Below are 23,943 nucleotides of genomic sequence, written 5' to 3' on the forward strand. Positions count from 1 at the left end.
TCCTCAGATCTCAGCCTCATGAGTAAAGGTGTGAGCCATCAGTGCCCAGCTAAACTTGATACTTTTAATATTTCTTCTATTCATTCAATTACACTTCAGCAAACATACAGCTTTACTTTAAGGCCTCAGCCCTTGAAGCCCAGGGCACCAACTAGAGCATACCTGTGGATCCCAGCAATACTAAAACGTTATTGATTTCTACCAGTGCCAAGGAGAAAGGTTAGACCACTCAATTAAAGAGAGAAGCGCTCTTTCTGGACCATTGACTTTAAATTCTCATAAAAATATGTATAGGAATGTTTGGGGTGTTTTTGAACAGAAATATAAGCACATTAAATTATTTCCAAATAGTGGAGCCCTCCCGCTCTCAGGAAAAATTCAAGTTTGAAGCAGAATTAAATATCTGTATTTGCAGCTAACTTACAAACTGACCTAAGAAACAAAAGAAGAATCCGACCCTGGAAGTTGATGAAATGAAATTTTTTTGAATTACCGAAATATTCAGAGCTTCAAGCTCTCGAGCTAAATGAGCAGGAGAATAAAATAGCTTTTTCAGCTATCAATGGTATAAATGACTGATGCAAACAGAAATCAAACACTAAAAGAAATCACAATAGGTTCAACAACTTGTATTAAAAAAAAAAAAAAGCATCAGGCACTGGTGGCTCACACCTGTAATCTTAGCTACTCAAGAGGCTGAGACCAGAGGATTTCAGTTGAAAGCTAGCCCAGGCAGGAACACCCATTAGACTCTTATCTAAAAACTGAAAGTGGCATTGTGGCTCAAATGGTAGAGCGCTAGCCTTAACTGAAGAGATCAGGGACAGTGCCCAGGCCCAGAGTTCAAGACCCACAACTGACAAAAACAAAAACAAGCAGCATTCCAAAGTTGAATTTTTGTTGTCACTTAAGCCTTAATTTGATTACAAGTGCCTCTGAGACAGAGATGGCAGGGTTGGCTATGACACCGGTGCTATAACCAGGTGCCTTCCACCTAGAAAGGCCAACATCTATAGAATACAGCTCCTCAGGATGCCTACATCCACCAAAGTTCAGATCATAAAATTCCCATCTGAAAGTCTGTGCAAAAAGCACAAGAATTTCAAAACTCACCTGTGTGACTAGATTTTAGACTCAGTTCCCACATGAAATGAAGTGTGAAGACTAAAGGATCAAAGTGTATTAGAAGAATTATCTCTCCAAAGTTGTTATTTCCCCAAACTTTTAATGATCTTGATGTTTGACATTTTTTTAATGTGTTCCATCACCTATACCCAGTAACAAACAAGTTATAAATGGCTCTAGTAAAATGTACTCATGAAACAAACAGCACTTAACTAAAACCACATGTTAATGATATCTTAAAGGCTGCTATAATGGGCTTTGCAGAATCAACAGAAAAGGGGGAAAAAATCCTCTACAAGAGAAACCCATCATCCTGTAACACTTGAATTCTTCTGAGATACAAGAACAATGCACTCCACTTACATGGTAAAATCAATAGGAGTGAGCAAAATCAGCAATTTTCTAGGTACTCATGTTCCAGAATGTACCTGGGTTGGGAGCACAGAGCACAGAGAAGATGTGCAAATGAATACTCCAGAGATTTCTGAGATGACATTTCAGAGAGTGAGAATGGAGTGCTTTCTGTTCATCACAGGACAAGAATGGAAACAGGCAATTGGAATTTCTCAGGGTCGTTCTAATTCACTATTGCAGGAAGCAATGATCATCTAAAATGTAGCCAGACAAAAATCCTAATCCTGACACAATGCATGGGGAAAACCTGGAGATCTGTAACATCTGGTCTTCTGATTTAAAATCACCAGTGGGAGGTTGGAGGCCTGGCTCAGATGGTAGAGCACCAGCCAAGGAGCAAAAAGTATCAGATACTTAGTCTCGGAGGAAAAAAATAAAACCACAAACGAGATGAAATGGGATGGGGCCTGACTTGAATCGCTTCTAAGGTGACTGTAACCAATGCTGTCTTGATTAACCAATTTAAAACACAAAATCCCAAGCGTTTATATTGTAAATTATGTTTATTCCACCCAATTTTAGTCACCAAAACAAGAACAAAATGATCCTGGTTTTTTATTTTCTTTGAGGGTCTGGGAATATTGACCCAAAATAATTATTATGTATCCAATATTTAGAAGGAATGGGCAGTTCCGTCAGAGTTAAGTCTTCTCAAAGCACTCATTCTTTTCTCTATTATGAACTGAATTCTAAACCAGTCAAAATCCCATCTCAGTTTTATGAATCAAGCTAAAAATACACAAGCACACGGGGCAGGAATTCCTATCATAGAATTCACATCATAGAACATCTGATAGATTATACAGAAATGCACTTTTAAAAGTTTAGCTTTCTGGGGCTGGGAAGGTGGCTCAGTGGTAGAGCTTGCCTTGCATGCATGAGGCCCTGGGTTCAATTCCTCAGCACCACATAAGCAAAAAGAAAAAAGCCAGAAGTGGCGCTGTGGCTCAAGTGGTAGAGCACTAGCCTTGAGCTGAAGAGCTGAGGGACAGCGCCCAGGCCCAAAGTTCAGGCCCCATGACCAGACCCCCCCGCCAAAAAAAGTTTAGCTTTCTCCAAGCATGGTAGTATACAACTGTAATCCCAGCTACTTGGGAGGCAAAGGTGGGAGAACTGTAGCCCAAAGCCAACCAGCATGAAACCCTATCTGAAAAACAAACCCAAGTCAAGAAGGACTAGCAATGTTGTGCAAATAGTAGAATGCTTGCCCTAACAAGCATGAGATCTTGAGTTTAATCCCCTGGACTACCACTAAAAAGTCTGGATTTTTTTTTTTTGGTGGTCTGATTGCAATCTGTGTATCATCTGTGTATCAACGGTGTCTACAATTCTCTCCCTGTTTCCTGCTGCCCTGATCACTGATTTTCTCCATCTCTCGCATTCCACTGCTTTACTCATAAGCTTCTCATCCTTCTGGATGCCCATCTGAGAAGCCTCCCTGCCACCCCTCTCCTACATCTCCTCTGTCAAGCCAAGGCAGGTTTCCTTTCCTCTGAGAGACTACAGGGCAGCATGTCCTACCTACACCCAACAAGGGCAAGAGCTGTGCTAGAGCCTGGGCTATCATGATTAAAAACACAAATCAAAACTAAATGTCCAGGAACTAAAGGAGTTTGAGGAGGCCAGGAACACCCGAGTGAGCAAGCAAGGGAAGAAGGTTCTCTCCCTCCTTCCCTCCCTCCTTCCTTTCTTTCCTCCCTCCTTCCTTCCTTCCCTTCCTCCCTCCCTCCCTGTCTGTCTCTGTCTCTGTCTCTGTCTCTGTCTCTCTCTCTCTCTCTCACACACACACACACACACACACACACACACACACACTGGCTGGTGTGACAGGAAACATACAGGCATAGAGAGGGATCCAGACACCCCACATCTGCTCTAACCAATTCCACTCTCTCTCCAGGAATGTGGGACAGGGACTCCTTTCTTTCCCCACCTCCAATCAAAATCGAATTTCTCTAGTGAAATCACAGCATATCAGAGGTATGTCATCTTTGTTTATCTTCTCTAAGTTTTGTTTCTGTACTAGTCAAGATTCAGTGGAAAGGGAACTGAGGCAGTACACTCAAGTGGCTTTGCTGAGATTTTGTACAATCTTGTAATTTCTGAAAGGTGTAGTAATTGGTAAATAAGCTGTACATTCTTCTACTACTTAACCATTGTGGGAAATAAATTCTAATTATGAATTTTAATTCTAGAACTATACTTATTATTTACATACATTGAAGTATCGTGTTTGTATTAAAATTTCCATTTTTCTAATCATTTTTTATTTCATTGTAAAGCCCTAAATTTTCTAAAGTACTTTTTAAAAGTACATGTTATGTGGGTTTATTGTGAAAGAAAAACCAGAGGAATAAACTTCTACAATTTTATCAGCCAGCGATAACTTAGTGCTAATCATTTATAAACACATGCTTCTAAAAAACAGATGTATGGCCAGACACACTGATTTTTTTTTTTTTGTCGGTCGTGGGGCTTGAACTCTGGGCCTGGGCACTGTCCCTGCTCAGCTCTTCAGCTCAAGGCAAGTGCGCTACCATTTGAGCCACAGTGCCACTGGTGGTTAACTGGAGATAAGTCTCACGGACTTTTCTGCCTAGGCTGGCTTTCAACTGTGATCCTCAGATCTCAGCCTCCTGAATAGCTAGGACTACAAGTGTGAGCCATCAGCACCCCACCCAATGGGCTTTATTAAACAGGAAAACCATACTATTTTTCCATATAAAAATACTTTCTGTGAGAGAGGAGTCATGCTGCTGTAGGCCTAATGTGCACGGAAACATTGTGAGAATTTTCATCATACAGAATGTCGACCTGACTATTATCATGTTGAAAAGAGGCTGGTTTTCTTTGTGCTAGAATGGTATTCAAGCTTTCATAAAGTGGTAGATGAACAACTAAGAATAACCTTGTTTTCAGATTCAATGGGTATGTTCAATATGAATAATTAAAGTGCGTTTTATTGCCAACTTAATTTTTTTCCTGTAAGGGTATCTTTTAGAATTGAAATTGTTACTATTTTGTTGATCTTCTCTTACCAGCTTGGAAACAGATGATAAATTAATAATAATTTTGGATTTTTACATAGCTTCTTGTCAGATGATTTCTGGGAGTTCAAGAGGCCTGTCCAAATTTCTGTAAATTAACTTATTGTTCTTATTAACCAAGAAGGGAATGCTTTTGTTTTCCAAGTTTTGGCAAGCCGGGGGCAATGCATTTTTATTGAGGACTAAGTGAAAAGATGCTATTGATTACAACCTTAGAGGCAGCTTCATCCCCACACTAAAATGAATTGTAGTTCTGCTCCAGCTTAGAAGACTCTGCAGGCCATTATTTTGTAAAAAGAGAAAAAAAGACTGTGCACTATATGTGTAGGCAAAGGAGTTAAAAAGAGACTATCTTTTGGCATAACTGGAGAAATAATATGACCTCTAGAGATCCTGTCATAGCAGTACCCCATTTCTTGATTTGGTATGGCCATACAAGTCACTATCAATTTCATTTCCCATCCTGTGTTCTTTCCCAACTCTAGAAAAATGACCTAAACAAAGGCTTGAACGTGGAAAACAGTCACTCTGTGGTCAAGGCACTACACTCCCCGCTCCCAGCTTGCCACTGTGAGAATTATAGGCATGGACCACCAGCACCATCTCAGTATACATGGGAAATAGAATTGTGAAATCACCAGGTGCTACATGTTCCTTACCTATTACATGAATCTGACTCTGATGAGAAAAGAGCCACTTCTTGAATATCAGTGCAGCCAGAAGAATCATCTGGTCCCTCGGGCTCAGATCTCCCTGGGGAGCCTGGTTTTGACTGAAGAGAGTGGTTTGTTACCAAGGTGGTATCTGAGAATTTCACTGTAACATCTTCCTGTCCTAAAAAGGGAGAAAAAAAAAATAAATGGAAAACTGGAAAGAAACAGACTGAAGAGAAACTTCAAAATCAACAACTTCCATCACACTTAATATTTGTAGTAATACTCAAAAACAAAAAACAAAAAACAGAAGTATATGCCACAGGTTCCAAAACTCTAATGACAGCCAGGACACAAGAACCAACATGACTGTGTTGTTACCGAGTCCCACAATGAACTTTATGTTTTCCCAGGATTAAGTTAATATTTCCTTTAGTACCACAAATGGGAGGGGACAAAGAACACTGCTTGCCTAGAATGAGTGAAATTCTGGGTTTAATCCCCAGTACCTGGGAAGGAAAAAAAAACAAATAAAAGAACCAATGGAAAACCTAGTTAACTCTAATGGGTCTTCTATTTATACATTACTGAGAAGTACCTGCATACTTTCAAGATCAGAGAACACTAATAAGTATAACAAAAAATTCAAGATCAGCTAGTAAGAAAACTACAATCTTTGTCACTAATACATGATAGTGAATCTAGGAAATAAGATGTATTTCCTGAACCTACGAAATAAGATGTATTTACTACGGAAAAGAAAAACTAATCAGACATGACAGTATTTCTACTAATTCTTTATCACATTCTGTTTCTGAAGTTTCTTTTTGGAAATTAAAGATACACTTTCCAGAAATAATTAAGCTTTTGAATGCCACAAATCACAAAAATGTAAGCTAATGTTGCCTGATGATCATTAAGCCACCATTACAGAAACAAGGTCCATCAGGGAAAGGAAAGAACCAACCCTAGGGTCATCAGAAAGTCAAGAATCCCCTCTTCTAAACACATTCACAAAGAGCACCTTCAAGGGAACTAGTCACGCAGGGACTCAAGGCTTCTGGGCAATGGTATCACTCAACTGGCCAGGAAAACACAATCAAGCAGACAAACCATGGAACAGGAATTTTATTTTTGCACAGTATCTGCATTCTTTTCTTCTTTCCCATGTACAGTAGCTTCTAGAAGATAAAAGCCCTGTTGGGAACATCATTCAAAAATCTGAGGTCACTTAAAGCCAGTGACTGTCCAAATCTAGCCTTAGATCTCAGAATGAAGGTCTTCAAAGGAGATGGTGCATACCTGTGATCCTAGCCACTTGTGAGGTAGAAGTAGGAGGACTCTACTCTTGTTAGGGCAAAAGCACAAGACCCTAGCTGATAAACAAACTAAGGGTATAGCTCCCATAGTAGAGGGCTTGTCCAATAGGCTCAAGGCCCTAAAATCAGTCCCTACTACCATAAAAAAGGTGCATGAATGTATGATGCTATACAAATCCATCTTTTCAATCTGTCAGTGTCTGTCTCTTTCATACTCCCACCTCTCTAATATCCCCATTCATTCACAGCAATCACCTCTCAGCCAAAACCAACATATCTGAATCCAATCACCTCTTTCAGTCTAATGTTTTAAATGTTTCATCCCCTTCACATATAGTCCCTCTCTGTTTATACCCTTCCTACATATACAAGTAACTCATACTCACTCTTACCTGTTCCCCACCCCTTAATTTCCCTCAGTACCTAAATCTCACCTGGAAACTATACTACTATTAGCATCATCTGTTCTTTCATTTGTTTTGTTTTGCATTTTCTGCTTTCTGCTCCTGTTCATCTTATTAGTTTGTTTGCCTATTTGTCTTTTCCCGGTTTTTCTTCCCCTTCTTTCTTTTTCTTTCTTCCTTCCTCCTTGATCATGAGTGATACTTTTGACATACCTACTCATTTTTCTTAACTTCACCTCCACTGCACTCAACCCAACACAATTTTAATTTTTCCCCTCTTCCAATTACCTCACTCCACCTCACCATTTACATCTCCTATAAAGCTTAACTCCCACCCCTTCGCACCCTGTATAACAAAATACCTAACATTATTCCAACAGGCCTTCCCTCTTGATTTTTCTATTCCTATCAAAGAACAAAGATATACCTTGGATCCTAAATTTATCTAGAAAGAAAGATCATAACCAGAGTAGTAACTCCTCTTCTTTAGCACATTGTGACTTCCATCTACAATAACCCTAAGAGGAAGAAAAGTCTCACACTTGTCTGGAGCACTGAGATCGACTGTGAGTGAACAAAGACCCACCTCTCAATACAGCCAATAAATATTCAGCCATTGCCCCATCTTAAGGAAGCTGCAAAAAAAAAACCACCAACTGAGAGCATTCAGTCCCTACAAACCCTGAAACCAGATGCATAAATCCTGGATCATGAAATTCATGAATAAACAAGACAATGTGTCACTCTTAAAAAACAGTAACACTATAGCAAAGGACTCAAGTGAGTGTAAGAAGGAAGCAAGTCCAAACAATAAGCTCAAAAAACAATAATAGGAACTGTCAACAAAATAAAGGAACAGATGTTTAAAAACCTACATGAATTCTGAGAGAAGTTGGACAAACAAAAAGAGAAACAAGAGAAACAAACAGCTAAATGAAAGAAGACGTTACAATGGATTATTCTGTTCACTGGCCTTGGCAACAGAAACCTAATATTAATCTTGAATTTTAAAATGAATCAGAATTAATAACATGTGACATAGGCTGTGGAACATTCAAGTACATTAGCTATAGACTGCATTACTCTAAAGTAAACACTAGAGTTCTGTAACAAAAATAATTCATTTTCTTTGTAGGACATCTTAGTAGTTACAGCAATAAATCCCATACCTAGAAAATATCCTCAAGGTTAAACTACTGAGGAACTTACGATTTTTTCATTAACTGCATGGAAGATAGACTTTAGAGATTGTTTCTTCAGGACATTTTTTTGAATCACTTTTCCCAGAGTAATAAACTTAGTTTATATTCAACAACTGCTGTTTGAAGTATATCTAAAGATACTTTTTCCCATTTCAAATACCTAGTAACTCCAGAGTAAATTCTCTTGGTTTTACTTTCTTTTTATATTAAAGATAAATAATGAACTTCATATGTTTGTTCTGAATAATCTCTCACCCATGCACCCAGATAGGAGCCCTCTTGCAGATTCACCTTTTCCCGTTGCTTTGTTTTCTGATGTCCAACCAGTTTTCTTGTATCCTTTCTTGGCCTGATCCACCAGAAGCTGAAATTCATTCTGATGTTTTTTACCTGAAATTAAAATGATCTCGTAAGTGATGGATGAAGAAAGCAAACCATCCCTAAGTGATGGACTGAGTGTCAAGAGGCGTACAAGCTAGCTCAGCAGCACAGCAGCGTCGCCTCAGGAAAGAAACACAGCTAAGGCAAAAGCTGCCAAGCAGAAGACAAAAGACTAGAGGGACCACAGAAGCCTCTTTCTCTTTCTCTATCCCTTCCCCAAATATAAACATGGCAATAAGCTATCTATCACTTTTGTCGGCTACTTTAGGTTTCTTCTCGAACCCCACCCTAAGGAGAAAGTTTTGTTTGTTTGTTTGTTTGCCAGGCCTGGGGACTTGACTTCAGGGGCTGGATGCTATCTGAGCTTCTCTATCTCCTGGCTAGCTCTCTATCATTTGAACCACAACTCCACTTCCAGCTTTTAGGTGGTTAACCAGAGATAAGTTTCCAGGACAGGAAGGACTTTCCTGCTGGGCGTTGGCTTCAAACGAAGATCCTTTGAGCTCAGACTCTTAAGTATTAGCTAGGATTATAGGCATGAGCTACAACACCTGGCAATTCTCCATTTTTTTCTTTTTCAGGCTACCAGGAAACAGATTTGTGGGTAAGAAATTTGCTAAAGTAATCACATTAATATTAAGGAGGCTTAATGCCTTTATCTTGCAAAGTAATAAAATTCCAAATTGAGAAAAAGAGATTTTCCTTTTCTGGTTTAAATCTAATTGTCCCACAGCTGTGAAGCTGGAAAGCAAAGCTACATGGCAGCTACTGCTTTGGCTTTGGCCCAAGAAATCTAATATCTACAGAAAGTGAATAATGTCACCGATTATGACTAATAAAATTGTTCCCTCTCATCTCTTCACCTCGTTTTAGGAGATTTGCCACTTGGCAAGGAGTACTCTAGAGTGTAAACATCTCTGTTCTGCTGGCTATGAGTCCTGAATTTACCTCTTAAAAGTTTTAAGTAGCTCAAGTAGTTGTGAGAGCTGATGGCTAAGTCCACATTCAACAAATTTAAATTTGTCAAGCTACTCCAAAACCTTTGTTCCGTATGCCAAAAGTGATTCATTTTCATTACCAAGTATGCTTCGACTGCACATAGATGGATTCGCTGTGCTTAGATGCCGGCTCCACACCCTGCCCAGCAACTGCTGCTGCCCTTGCAAGTGAGTGTGTAAGATCACTTCACCTCACTTGTAGTCTACTAAAGGTTATTGACTAATAAATCTAACTACATGTTTCCATGTCATTTTGTATTTGAACATCTCGTGATGAACAATCTACCCAAATTTTTTCACTCACTAAAATTATAAATAAATAAATAACCAAGTGCCAGTGGCTCACACCTGTAATCCTAGCTACTGAGAGCTGAGGATCGTGCTTCAAAACCAGTCTGAACAAAAATAGTCTTCATGGGACTCTAACCACTCAAAAACCAGAAATGGAGCAGTGGCTCAAAGTGCTCAGGGACAGGGCCTAAGCCCTGCATTAAAGCCCTGTGACCCACCAAAAAATGAAAACAAAAACAAAAACAAAACACCCACCAGACTTTACAAACTTTGATATTTTTTCCAACTTGTGGTTCTTCATTTTCTTAAGTGTCTTTTCAAACGTCATTCATTTTCACAATATTTAATTGGCACATATTTATGATTTGAATCACTTGTGAATGATAAACATGCTGTCTATAATGTAAAAGCTTTGTCTCTTCCAATATGCAGATGAGTATATTGTTTTTTTTTCTCTTTCTTGCCAAATCATACTGCTGAGGACCTATAGTAAAATGCTGAATGAAGCTGACAAGAATCAACATTTGTGCCCTGTTCCTAGTAAAGGAAAGGCACAGTTTTACCACTGTATATTAATTGTAGCTGTTGTAGAGGTAGACTTTATCAAACTGAAGAAATCCGAGCTAACTGAAAGTTTTTGTCATTAATGGGTATTCACTTTTTCAACTATTTACTTGGCTTCTATTTAAAGGATTATGTAATGCTTCTGTCCCTAAATTGGATTTTCTTTGTCCAGAGTACAAACCCTGGAATCTACTAATCATTTCAAGACCTGTTTTCATATTTATTCAGATAGAATATCAGTGAAATGAAAAGAACAGACATAAACTATGGGGAAATGTCAAAGATGCATCTGATTTTAAGAAGACTATCATCCAAAATATACAAAGAATTCTTAAAACTCAGCAATAAGAAAATGAATAAACCACTTTTTTTGTTGTTGTTGGTGGTGGTCATGGGGCTTGAAGTCCGGGCCTGGGCACTGTCCCTCAGCTCTTCAGCTCAAGGCTAGCACTCTATCACTTAAGCCACAGCACCACTTCGTTTCCTGGTGGTTTATTGGAGATAAGATTCTCATGGATAAGATTCTCAAAGCCTGCCCAAGCTGGCTTTGAACTGCAATCCTCAGATCTCAGCTTCCTGAGTAGCTAGGATTACAGGCATGAGCCACTGGTGCCCAGCTGAACAAACTACTTTTAAAGACTCAGATACCTCACCAACGATGACACACAGGTGGAAAAGAAGGGTATCACAAGATGCCTGAGAAAGAAGATACAAGTTAAAACAAGGCAACACTCTACACCTACGCAAATAGTGAAGCTCAGCGCACAGATAGGACTACTGATGAGGATGCAAAGCATTAGAACTTGCATCCACTGTTGTTGACAGGAAACAATGGCACATATACTTTGGAAGACAACAGTTTCTACCTACTCTGCTTCTGTCTCACCAGACAAGACCATACTGTGGCCTTTTCTGATTTCATCACCTCTGGAAGCAACCTTTCTGCTCATCAAAGCTAAATTAGCAACTCCTTCACTTTGTGTTGAGAGCACTTATCACTAAATAACCACTATACATTTTACCTACTGGGATATACATTTCACGTGAGCATACTTAGTCTTTTATGTTTATTCCCAATCCCCATATTGTCTGTGAAGCAGTGATTGGTGATCACTTGTGTACTAGTTTGCTTACTGTTTCTTGTCCCTTCTAATGAACTATCTACTCAAAAGTATCATTAACGGAAGTGGTGCTGTAGCTCAAGTGGTAGAGTGCTCTCCTTGAGCTGAAGAGCTGAGGGACAGCGCACAGGCCCAGAGTTCAAGCCCCACGACCGACCCAAAAAAAAAAAAAAAAAGATATCATTAGCCAGGCACCATTGGCTCATGTCTCTAATCCTACCTACAAAGGTTGCTGAGATCCGAGTATCCTGATCTAACTAGACTAGTATCCTAGCAAACTAGGGCAGAAAAGTCTGAAAGACTTTTATCTGGACTGGAAGTGAAGCAGTTGCTCAAATGGTAGCAGCCTAGAGCAGAAAAGCCAAATGACAGTCTGAGGCCCTGAGTTCAAGCCCCAGTACTGGCATACACCCGAAGAAAATATATAGATTATCATTTAGTCACACTGTCAGCTGTTACCTTACAGGTTACTGGTAGAAGACCAAGGGACTAGTATTTTATAATAAGCCTCATAGAAATGGAATTTTTTAAATTACATGTATGTAAAACTTTAATAAAAATGTTTACAAGGACTACAGGCATAGCTCAACTGGTAGAGCCCCAACCTATAAATGAAAGACCCTGAATTCAAACCCCAGCAACTCAAAAAAAAAAAGTCATAAAAATGTTTCCAAAATCAAAACAGAACCTAGAAAGTGGCAAAAATTCCCATGCTCCTGGAAAATGGCAATACTTCCCAAGGCTATCTACAATTTCAATGCGATACCTATCAATATTCCAACCTCATTCTTCAAGGAAATAGAAGAGGCAATCCAAAAATTCATATGGAACAATAAAAGACCCCGAATAGCAAAAACGATCCTCAACAGAAAGAACAGTGCTGGAGGAATATCAATACCAAATTTCAAACTCTACTACAAAGCCTTAGTAATCAAAACAGCTTGGTATTGGCACAAGAACAGACCACAGGACCAATGGAATAGAATTGAAAACCCAAAAATGAACCTACAGACCTATAGCCATCTAATCTTTGATAAGGGAGCTAAAAAAATAGAATGGAGGAAAGACAGCCTCTTCAGTAAATGGTGCTGGCAAAATTGGTTAACTACTTGTAGAAAACTAAACTAGATCCTTATATATCACCCTGTACCAGAATCAACTCCAAATGGATCAAAGACCTCGGAGTCAAAGCAGACACTGCAAACATTACAGGATGGAAGAGGAGAAACCCTAGGTCTCCTTGGCACAGGCCGAAATTTTCTTAATAGAGAACCAGAAACACAACAAATCAAAGAAAGGTTGGATAAATGGGACTGAATGAAATTGCAGAGCTTCTGCATGGCAAAGGACAGAGTTAGCAAGATCAATAGAAAGCCCGCAGATTGGGAGAAGATCTTCACTAGCCCCACATCTGACAAGGGTCTCATATCTAAAATATACCTGGAACTCAAAAAATTAAATCCCCCAACAACAAATCTGCAAAGAAACAACTGCCCAATAAATAAGTGGGCTAAAGACTTTGTGGAGGTTCCTCAAAAGACTCCACATAGAGCTCCCCTATGATCCAGCAATCCCACTTTTGGGCATTTACCCAAATGTTCACAAACAAGACCACACTAAAGCTACCAGCACAACTATGTTTATTGCAGCCTTATTTACCATAGCTAAGATATGGAACCAACCCAGATGTCCCTCTGTAGATGAATGGATCAAGAAAATATGGTATAACAAGACCACACTAAAGCTACCAGCACGACTATGTTTATTGCAGCATTATTTACTATAGCTAAGATATGGAACCAACCCAGATGCCCCTCAGTAGATGAATGGATCAAGAAAATGTGGTATATATACACAATGGAATTCTATGCCTCCATCAGAAAGAATGGCATTGCCCCATTTGTTAGGAAATGAAAAGGCTTGGAAAAAATTATATGAAGTGAAGTAAGCCAGGCCCAAAGAAACATAGGTCCCATGGTTTCCCTTATTTGCAATCACTAGTATATGTCTGAGTCAAGCAGAAAAGGTCAGATAATGTGATGTTAGGGAAATGAACCCTAAGATATGTATTCAAATGTTTTTTTTTCTTTCATGAGATTGTTTCTAACACATTTATAAGATTATTTCTTTGTTGCTTTGTATGTCCCTTCTCACGATATAACCCCTGCTTTCACTGTATTTGATGTCGGTATAATTTGTGGAGGGGAAGGGGGAAAACAAATCGTTTAAATAGGGATACAGGTGGACCCATTGCAACAATGAGATGTACAAGTCGTTATGTCGAAAACAAACTTTACAACTTTGGTGGGGAGGGGGGCGGGGGGAGGATGGTAAGGGGAAACAAAGGAGGAGGCTACAATACTTGATAAGAAATGTACTCATTATCTTGCCCTTGTAATTGTAATCCCTCTGTACAGTATTTTCACAATAAAAAAAAAAGAAAATGTGGTATATATACACAATGGAATTCTATGCCTCCATCAGAAAGAATGGCATTGCCCCATTTGTTAGGAAATGGAAAGAATTAGAAAAAATTGTATTAAGTGAAGTAAGCCAGGCCCAAAGAAACATAGGTCCCATGGTCTCCCTTATTTGCAATCACTAGTATATGTCTGAGTCAAGCAGAAAAGGTCAGATAATGTGATGTTAGGGAAATGAACCCTAAGATATGTATTCAAATGTTTTTTTCTTTCATACGATTGTTTCTAACACATTTATAAGATTATTTCTTTGTTGCTTTGTACGTCCCTTCTCCACAGTATAACCCCTGCTTTCACTGTATTTGATGTCGGTATAATTTGTGGAGGGGAAGGGAAAAAATTAATCATTTAAATAGGGATACAGGTGGACCCATTCTAACAATGAGATGTACAAGTCGTTATGTCAAAAACGAACTTCACAACTTTGGTGGGGGGGGGATTTGGGAGGGGGGGCAGAGGGAGGATGGGAAAGGATGGGAAGGGGAAACAAAGGAGGAGGCTAAAATGTTTGATAAGAAATGTACTCATTATCTTGCCCATGTAATTGTAACCCCTCTGTACAGTATTTTCACACACAAAAAAAAATGTTTCCAAGAAGATATATCATAGTATATTTAAAGCCTTATATTAAGGGTAAGCAATTAAGCTTTATGAAACACCTGAAATCTTAAAAGGTATACACTGAGGCACATTGTAGGACTAATTAATTTGATATGGCTGATTTAGTAAGGGTACATTGATTCCTAAAATAAGTAAACACTGGGCAAGAAATACTTGCATATTTTGATTAATTTAAATTTTCCTTAATAATGTTACAATTGTTAGACAACATATTTTGTTATCTAACTTACTTTCACATTTTCTGAGTGATCATCTGACATTCTCTTTTTTAGCTCTTCTCTAAGAAAAAATAACTCCAGCTTCCCAAGTTTATCAGAGGAAGTTTAGAGCATACTTAACTTTCTAGCAACAAGAAAAGTGATTTGATTTGCTCTGGCTACAGCCTAAGCCTACTCCAGGCTCATGTTCCTACATTAACATGCATTTCTACATTTATCTAGTCCAAATGTACTTTACCCTTCCTCTCAAAATATACCTAGCTCTAACTGAAAAACCTCCATGAGCACCATCAAAATCTATCATAACTAGACACTCAACCAACATTTATTAGCAACTTACTCTTTGCCAGATATTTCATTTTATATTAAAAACAAACAGCCAATATACAAACATTAACAGGAATAGTAGGATGCTACCTTGGGAAAGACGTTTTTAAGGAAAAGGTTGGGAATAATAAGCTTTAAACTTTTTGTCACAAATTTGCAAACTATTCAGGTATTGAAAAGCCTTACAAAAGTTTATAACTGAGGGCAGGATGAAGTCAGGAATGTTTCCATTTTAATACAATACTCATCTCAGAGATGCTTTAGAGAACTAATTAATATTTGCAAAGTACTTAGTAATAAGCTCAAAGCAGAACATTAGTCACAAATCAAAAGGCAGTTACACAGTACAAAAAGAAGTCTGAGTAAACACGCAACTCATATTCAGTCTCTGAGGCAATATTAACATGAGTTTGTATCAAATATCAATATAAAATAGTTTTAAAAATTAAGATACCAAACAGCAACCCAAATTCTTTGCTAATAAAAGCAAATGTGCAACTTACGGTATTTACTGTGAATTTCATCTATTTCACTTTCTGTTTGGTCCTTTGTAAAAACCATCATCTAAAAATAATAATAATCAAGAAAGACATTTAAAACTCTATCTGAATAATAAAAATGAAATAATATACACTTTGAAAATATCAAAAGCAGATGCTTAAAATGGAAAAAATAATCTCTTATCTCTATTTTATATACAACTAGAAAGGATAATTCCTAGGTGCTGCTTTTTATGATCAAACTACACTTTTACTGATTTTTTTCATCAATAAAAAATGTAATAATACTGACTGTTGAGCTGGTTATAATCCTAGCTACTCAGGAGGCTGAGCTCTGAGGATCGCAGTTCAAAGCTAGTCCAAGCAGGAAAGTCTGTGAGACTCTTACCTCCAATTAACCAAAAGCCAGAAATGGAGCTGTGTGTCTCCAGTGGCAGAGCACCAGCTTTGAGCAAAAAAAGCTCAGGTAGAGAACACAGGCCCTGTGTTAAAACCCCAAGACCGGAACAAAAAAATAATAATTTTTTCATGCCATTATAATACATGAAGTATTAACAAAACAATCCATTAAATTTCCTGTTTTCAATTTCATTTCCCACATTCATTTATGCAACAATACTAGGAACAAAACTGAAGACATTAACCATTAATGAAGCACATCTTGTCTTCCTCTCCTTTCTACCTAAATCCTCTAAGTCATAGTGAAAAAGTTATATAGAAAGAAAATGCAATAATACAAGACAATAATACAATACATGGCAAATTTCTAATGCTGGTTTCTTCAGTTGCAGACCTGAAAAGACCAGCAGTTTATTTGCAGGCCACTTTGCAGTTACCACGTTACAGTTAGAACATAGGTAATAATAAAGTCAATGGAAATCCCATTTTTTCCACTTGCTGGTTATAAATCTACTTCCCTGAGGTCATTACTTTACAAACACATTAGCAGAGGCCTAGAATAAAATCTAATTGGGAAGGCAGAAAATGCTTCCTCCAGTATCATAGAACACAATGGCTGTTTTAGTTTGGGAACTCCTTTCCTGAAATTTTGGGCCACAAACCTAGAGAAAGGTATGCATGAAGAACGTTGTATTTCTGATTCCCTGAACAGCTCAACAGAAACTCTGATCCTCACAAACTCTTACAAGTGCTTAATATATCCATAAGCATAATTAACTGAGAATTACAGAACTGCCCCAGGTGACAGAGGATCTTAGCAGTCACACGATTCAGCCCCATATTTACACAGATGAAGACTTGAGGGGGTCACAGAGATTATGTATCAAATGCAATGAGCAGAGAAAGGGCCAACTTCAAAGCTCCCTGATACAAAAGCACAAGCTTTTTCTATGCAACTCTAACCCATAATCACTCTGTAGTTTGGATTATATTTTATTCCATAAGTCTGACAAATATGAACAAATACTGTACCGAAGATGAGCTGCAAGTAAACCATACTACTCCACAGAGAAATATGTTCTAGTACATTCCTTACTAAACCAACTTAATATAGCTGGCTTTAAATTTTCCTTCATTTCTACCCAGACACTGGAAAAGCCCCCCTTAACCTACACTCTCGTTGAGTTTACTTGCTTCAAGGCGCATCCTAGTCTTCTCCATGTTTTCAAGTTCTTGGGCTATTTCAGCAGCTGTTGAAATAAGAACATAAAATCATGGTTAACTACTTTTTCGTCATTGTACCCTGCTTACATAAGTTGTTAACAGCAAAGGAAAATGGGTGATAGTATATATGAACTTCCTATTCTATTTTTGTAATTTTTCTGTATCATCTAATATAATTTTTAAGTAACAAGCTTTAAAAAACTGAGTGAAAACACTAAATTCTTACACATGAACACAATTCAAAATATAAGCAGAAGTCAAGTAATTTTGCCTTCGCTTCTGAATAGGTCAGAACAATAATAAAAATGAATTTGTGAGTGTAAGTTCAATATTATGGGCTATCTCCTCAAACTTCAATGTACTAAATGAAACAGACCTTTCAAGGAGAAAGGTCTATAGATACCAATGTCTATAGATACCAAGGGAAATAAATACCCTTGCTCCCCTCACCCCCAATCTTTCTGTGCATAGTTACCAATCACAATGAGAGGTCTTGGAATACAAATTGCGCAAAACTTGCAAATGCTATCTTTATGCACCTACACCTAGTCTATTCAACAGAAGTACTTATAGTTCAGCAGATCATCTTAGCATTTGGGGGTCTGAGGTAGGAGGATCACAGGTTTAAGACCAGCCTGAACTATACAACAACACAGCAACACTCTGGCTCAAAAAAGAAAACAAAAAAAGTACATCCTGTGTATAAAGAATGCATAATCCTTTACATGCTTGTATATAAAAGGATACTAAGTCAAATATGCTTCAGAACAAGCGTTATAAGTAGTAGGCAGGAAATATTATGCAGCCTTGATAATTAAGTTGATAAGTATTTGGGGAACATCAGTATACACTTTGCTATATATGTTTACAATAATCCCTATTAAAGTTTTCTTTCTTAACCCACACTGAAGAATGCAATAGCCTGGATTTAATAAAGTATTGTTTTCAAGTCCTGAGAGGTACTTTTTGCCACCCTAATATTGGAAACAATGTCTCCTCTGCATGCCCAAGTGCCAGTACTTCTCTCCTTTCCAAACTGACTGCATCAAGGTAAACAGGAAAGCACAGGGACCGTTGGCATTCTGTCTAATCCAGTAACAAAAGCACTGTTCCAAATAGAGAACATCTGGCATTCCCTCCTCCACAGTACTAAGAAAATTATATTAGAATTAGGTACAATTTAGGGATTTAAGTCATTTTCAGGGAAATGACTGAGTCTGTTGAGGACACAGAAAGAAGAAAATAGTGGAACTCTCAGCCCAATAACAAGAAAAAGTTGGACAATCTACAGAACCTTAATTTTTTCTTGAACCCAGAGAACTAAACCCACAGAACAACCAACTAGCCTGAAACCTAAGGAAAGACAGGTAGGAATGGGGATGTGGTGAGGTGGTATGAGTGGAAGTGTCTGTAAAGGGGATAGGAAGGGACAAGGAGGTAAGGGGGAGAGGGTGTTATCATGAATAGCAGGCAGTGCACAAAAGAAAGATGGACCAAGATACTGGTAAGTTCCAATATTATCATTTGTTACAATTAGCTGACAAAAATGTTAGTCACTATCATAAAATAAAATGGTGGAAGAGTAACCAGAAATACTTTGGATCAAGAGTAAAATGTGCTACCATGTATAGTATTTCTAGAGGGCGATTAATGCATTACTAAAATACATATTTTCAGTAGTTTAAAGGTTAGGTTTAGCCAGGAGCTGGCTCACGTCTATAATCCTAGGTACTCAGGAGGCTGAGATCTGAGGATAACAGTTGGAAGCCAATCTGGGCAGGAAAGTTCCTGAGACTCTTAGCTCCAGCAAAACACTCAGAAAAAGCTGGAAGCGGCACTATGGCTCAAGTAGTAGAGTACTAGCCTTGAGCAAAAGAAGCTCTGGTACAGAGCCCCAAGTTCAAGTCCCAGGACCAGAAGAAAGGCTGGGAATGTAGCTTAGTGGTAGAGTACTTGTTAAGCATGCACGAGGCCCTGGGTTTGTTTTTTAATACTGCATAAACAATAAATAAAATTAATAGAATTTTAAAAATAACCATTAAAAAATTTTAAGTTATTTTTAGCCAGGCACCAGTGGCTCATGTCTATAATCCTAGCTACTCAGGAGGCTGAGATTTGAGGATCGCAGTTCAAAGTCATCCTAGGCAGGAAAGTCCATTAGACTCTTAGCTCCATTTAAACACCAGAAAACCAGAAGTGGTGCTGTGACTCAAAGTGGTAGAGTGCTACCCTTGAGTGAAAAAGCTCAGGGACAGTGCCCAGGCCCTGAGTTCAAACTGTTACAAAGGGAAAAGAAAACAACACAAGAACTAGAAGCAAAGTGAGACAAAGCCAACTAACTGTGTATCAAATAAATAACACATACAGACTTGAGAGAGGCAAGAAAACTTAAGAGACACACCCTCACTGAAGGTCATGGCTGCATACACAGAATGCTGGGGAGACAGAACTAAAATCAGTTCTGAACTCTTCACGGGCCTATTTTGTAAGACAGCAGTAGAGTAAGGTGGAACAATTATAAAACTATGTGAACAATTACCAGGCTGATCCTATTTGCAGTGAGAATCCTGATAGAAAGAAAGAGAGAGAGAGAAAGAAAGAAAGAAAGAAAGAAAGAAAGAAAGAAAGAAAGAAAGAAAGAAAGAAAGAAAGAAAGAAAGGAAGGAAGGAAGGAAGGAAGGAAGGAAGGAAGGAAGGAAGGAAAGAAAGAAAGAAAGAAAGAAAGAAAGAAAGAAAGAAAGAAAGAAAGAAAGAAAGAAAGAAAAGCACAAACAGAATAAGAGAAAAGAACCCTTCAGGGATTAAAATAAACACAACTGTTGTATTGTATATTTATGACCTCTAAACGATGTCAGTACAAATAGATTCACACATAAACAGACATACAGGATGCATATGCATCTACATCCACGATATGAGCCTGTCTCTGCTATTTAGAATACTAAGCTGCCCAAAGAGCCTAGAAAGACTTCAACAAAGATTCTAGACAAGTAGCTAGTTGTGATCTCACTTTCATCAATTTAAAGAATCAGAGGTCCTCAGAGAAATGCCTAAGTATACCAGGATATTCCAAAATTACATTAAATGTAAATGGCCTAAAAGCAAATTAAGAAAAAACAACCACCAACAGCCGAATACTCACACCTGTAATTCTAGCTACTCAGGAGACTGAGATCTGAGGATTGTGGTTCACAGTCAGCCTGGGCAGGAAAGTCCATGAGACTCTTATCTCCAATTAATCACCAAAGAACTGGAAGTAGAGCTATGGTTCAAGTGGTAGAGTGTTATACTTAAGTACTAGTACTGGGACAGGGTCTCAGTCTCTGAGTTCAAGCCCCAGGACCAACACAAAAAAGGGGGAAAAAAAACAGATTGAATTTTGAAAGATGAAAACCAAGCTATTTACTATAAAAAATAATACTATTGTAACTGAAAAGGCAGGTTAAAAATAAGAGATGTCAGAGGATGCACTGTGTAAACACTAATGCAAAGAAACCTGGAGGAGCTGTAAGACACAATAGGCTTAAGTGCAATGAATGCTATCAGGGATGAGGGGAAACAACATAGTGGTAAAGGACAAGACTAGCCTGCACTATTTCATTATGCCAGAAATAAGAAAATGGTAACAAAAATAAGGGCAGGGGAACACAACATGTCAGAACAAGTAATCAGGATGAAGATGCTCCTACTGGAAAAATACAAACACCAAAATAAATGGGAGTGGCATGTGTTAGAAATCTGTGGATCCTTCCCTATCTGTGAGATTCAATTAACAAATAAATGGGGGAGGGGACATCATAGAAGGGAGGGACTGACTGTTTTCAGAATCATGACAAGCACTAACTGGCAAGTGTGAATAGAATGCTGACTCTCAAGGAAACGATTAGCTCAAGTAAAAGTTCTCAAAGGATACTAAACATAAAAGTGAAATGAGTTATGAGTTACCGTGTTAAAATGTGCCTATGGACTGGTATTAATAGGCACACTTTACCACTGTATAATTGGTTATTAAGGGATATGAATATGATGGCGACACTAACTAGGGTAACACAGTGAAGGCCTGGAAGGCTGAGGCCAGAGCATATACTACCGGAATGTGTAACCCGGATATGATTGCAAGGAAACACTAGGTCAGAGCCAGACAGGAAATACCCAATCAGGAAACAAGGTCTACAGTTTAGAGACAAAGCTGTAAGCAGAAAAAGATGGAAAATCTAATATGATAATATGACTAAACGCAATATATGATACAAAACTGGATCATGGACTGGGGGGGGGGGGCGCCGCATTAATGGGTCCGCTGATGAAACTGGAATAGAGATGATAGATTTAATATTCTAACTCGGTTAAAGCCACTGAAATTGCTAACTGTACTGTGGTAATGAAAGAGAATATTCTTTCCTTAGGAAATACAAAATGAAATACTTATAGAATAAGCTTCATTTTGCAAATCTACAGGACAATAATTCATTCCATGAAATAGAAATCTCCATAGACTAAGCAGAATGAGATGTGTAGATTAATATATAAATGCAGAATGTTTTATATGTGTACGGATAGGCAACTTTTTTTTACATATTTCCAGCAGAAAGAGAGAGACAGAGGAGAGGAGAGAGAGGGGGGAAAGGAAGAGGGAGAGGAGGGGGGGGAGAGAGAGAGAGAGAGAGAGAGAGAGAGAGAGAGAGAGAGAGAGAGAGAGAACAGCAGAACCGAAACAGGATAATCGTTGGAAGTTACTATCCTCACGGCGCAGAAGGGCGGACAGGCTGGCGTCCTGGCGCTTAATAGCGGCACTGCCAAGGACGCCAAGGACGTGGAGCGAACGTGCTGGACGTGGAGTGAACGACATCCACGAGGGCCGGCCGGCTGCAGGTCCCCTCGAGGAACCCGCTCCAGGCTCTCCACGCCGCGTGCGCACACACTCTCACACACACACATACATACAAGACTGTCCACGGCAGCGGAACGGGAAAACGTGGAGGCCAACCACGGAATGGGCTAAGGCACGATCACGTGCGTTACGGATTAATGCACTGAAAAAACGAGGAGAAAAGGGAGGCCGGCGCCGCCCAGCGCCTGCGCACTTGCACCCCAGGCGCCCAAGGCCGGCACTTCCGGCACAGCCGGGAAGCCACCGGGGCGGGGGCGCGGGGCGGCCCAGCCCGCTGCCCGGCGGCGACCCGTGGCACGATCGCCCTGACAACAGCAGCAGCCACCGAGCTCAGAGGGGCAGGCTCCTCCCGTGTCCCCCGCCCGGGCCCCGGCGCGGCCTGCGGGCTGTCCCCCCCCCCCAAACCATCTCGCGCTGGAGGACGCCTCGGGACGTCCAGCGGGCTGCGCGGGCCGCTCGGTGGCACACGTGGCGGGGCGCGGAGCGGGCAGCGGTCCTGGGGCTTGAACTCGGGGCCGGCACTGTCCCTTGGCCTTTCTGGCGGCTGGCTGGAGATCAGGGCCTCTCCCGGCCGGAATGGCTTCGCGTGGCGGCCCCCAGATCTGTCGGTGGCCGGGATTACAGGCACCAGCTCCCCGGAGAAACACCGCCTTTGGGTAGCATTAGATTGGCAATAGCTTGAAAACCAACGGGGTCAACTCGGTCATTACCTTTTGATACTGACAAATGGATTATTTTAAATATGGCACACGTTTCTGGAGAACTTACAATGAACCTATTTTTTTTATGAGAATAAAATGGAAAGAACATAGTAACATCAATCTTAGGGGTCACCTTTGACTGGCATGTACTCGAACCCGTCTAATACAGTGGCTTGTGTAATCAATTTTAACTTATGAATCACTTGCAAACGTTGTTAGTACACTGAAATTAGGTAAAATGAATCTGCTCAATGAACTGCACATTTTGCTGGGGAAAATTTGATTATGAAACAAAAATGTTTCACAGTTTTTTTGTCTTTGTTTCCCTGGATATTAAGGCGTGCATGGTGAAGCAAATGCAAAGTAAATACTAGCTCCTTGCATTTGTGGTTTTAATTTCCCTCGGAAATTAAATTGCTTATAGACCCTGTAATTAGTTCAAATGTCACTGAGAAAGCTGACAGTCACTAGTTAGCGCAAATCGTTCATTATACTTAATGGGAAAACTAGACTAAGCCACAGTAGAAGACTTCAACTGAAGGGTCTACAGAACAAGGCAAGAGCAGCAGCCGGCTTTGTGCTTTCAGACGTCTTTTTCATGAAATAACTTGCTCCTTCATTTGATTTTGAAGTCACAGGGCTTCTGGAAATTCCTTTTAAAACTGTTTTTTCACCAGGCGCCAGTGGCTCACGACTTTATTCCTAGCTATTTAGGAGGCTGAGATCTGATACAATTCAAAGTCAGCCCGGGCAGGAAAGTCAGTCTTACGTCCAATTAACCACCAGAAAACCGGAAGTGCCACTGTGGCTCAAGTGGTACAGTGTTTCTCTTGAGATGAAGAGCTCAGGAACAGTGCCCAGGCTCAAGAGTTCAAGCCCCACGACCGACATATACACACAAAAAAGTTTTTTCCTATGTTATTTTAATTGGGAATCTAGACAGGCATTTACATTCTCAAGTGTTTATTTCTGCATACAGGACTGTAAACAATCCTGAAAACAGATTTTAATATCCAAGATCTATTCTTGAGGTTTTTAGCCTCCTGGTCTGTTTAATAATGTA

At 39.4% G+C, this 23,943-nt stretch overlaps 1 protein-coding gene across 2 annotated transcripts in view; it reads right to left on the minus strand.

The window, feature by feature from the left end:
- The window catches only part of LOC138824777 (E3 ubiquitin-protein ligase RAD18-like), a 74,372-nt gene that overhangs the window by 20,245 nt on the left and 30,184 nt on the right, over positions 1-23,943 (minus strand). The window contains exons 8-11 of one of the 2 annotated variants that reach the window (XM_070019010.1): positions 17,259-17,314; positions 15,669-15,729; positions 8,456-8,554; positions 5,246-5,420 (exon numbers count right to left, since the gene is read on the minus strand). In XM_070019010.1, the coding sequence (XP_069875111.1) occupies positions 5,246-5,420; positions 8,456-8,554; positions 15,669-15,729; positions 17,259-17,314 (391 nt within the window). Of the gene's footprint in view, positions 1-5,245; positions 5,421-8,455; positions 8,555-15,668; positions 15,730-17,237; positions 17,315-23,943 lie in introns of both variants that reach the window. The other variant, XM_070019009.1, reaches the window with a different exon arrangement.

This window comes from Dipodomys merriami, unplaced genomic scaffold (assembly GCF_024711535.1).
Source record: "Dipodomys merriami isolate MVZ:Mamm:240054 unplaced genomic scaffold, mDipMer1.0.p SCAF_13, whole genome shotgun sequence".
Classification (NCBI taxonomy): domain Eukaryota; kingdom Metazoa; phylum Chordata; class Mammalia; order Rodentia; family Heteromyidae; genus Dipodomys; species Dipodomys merriami.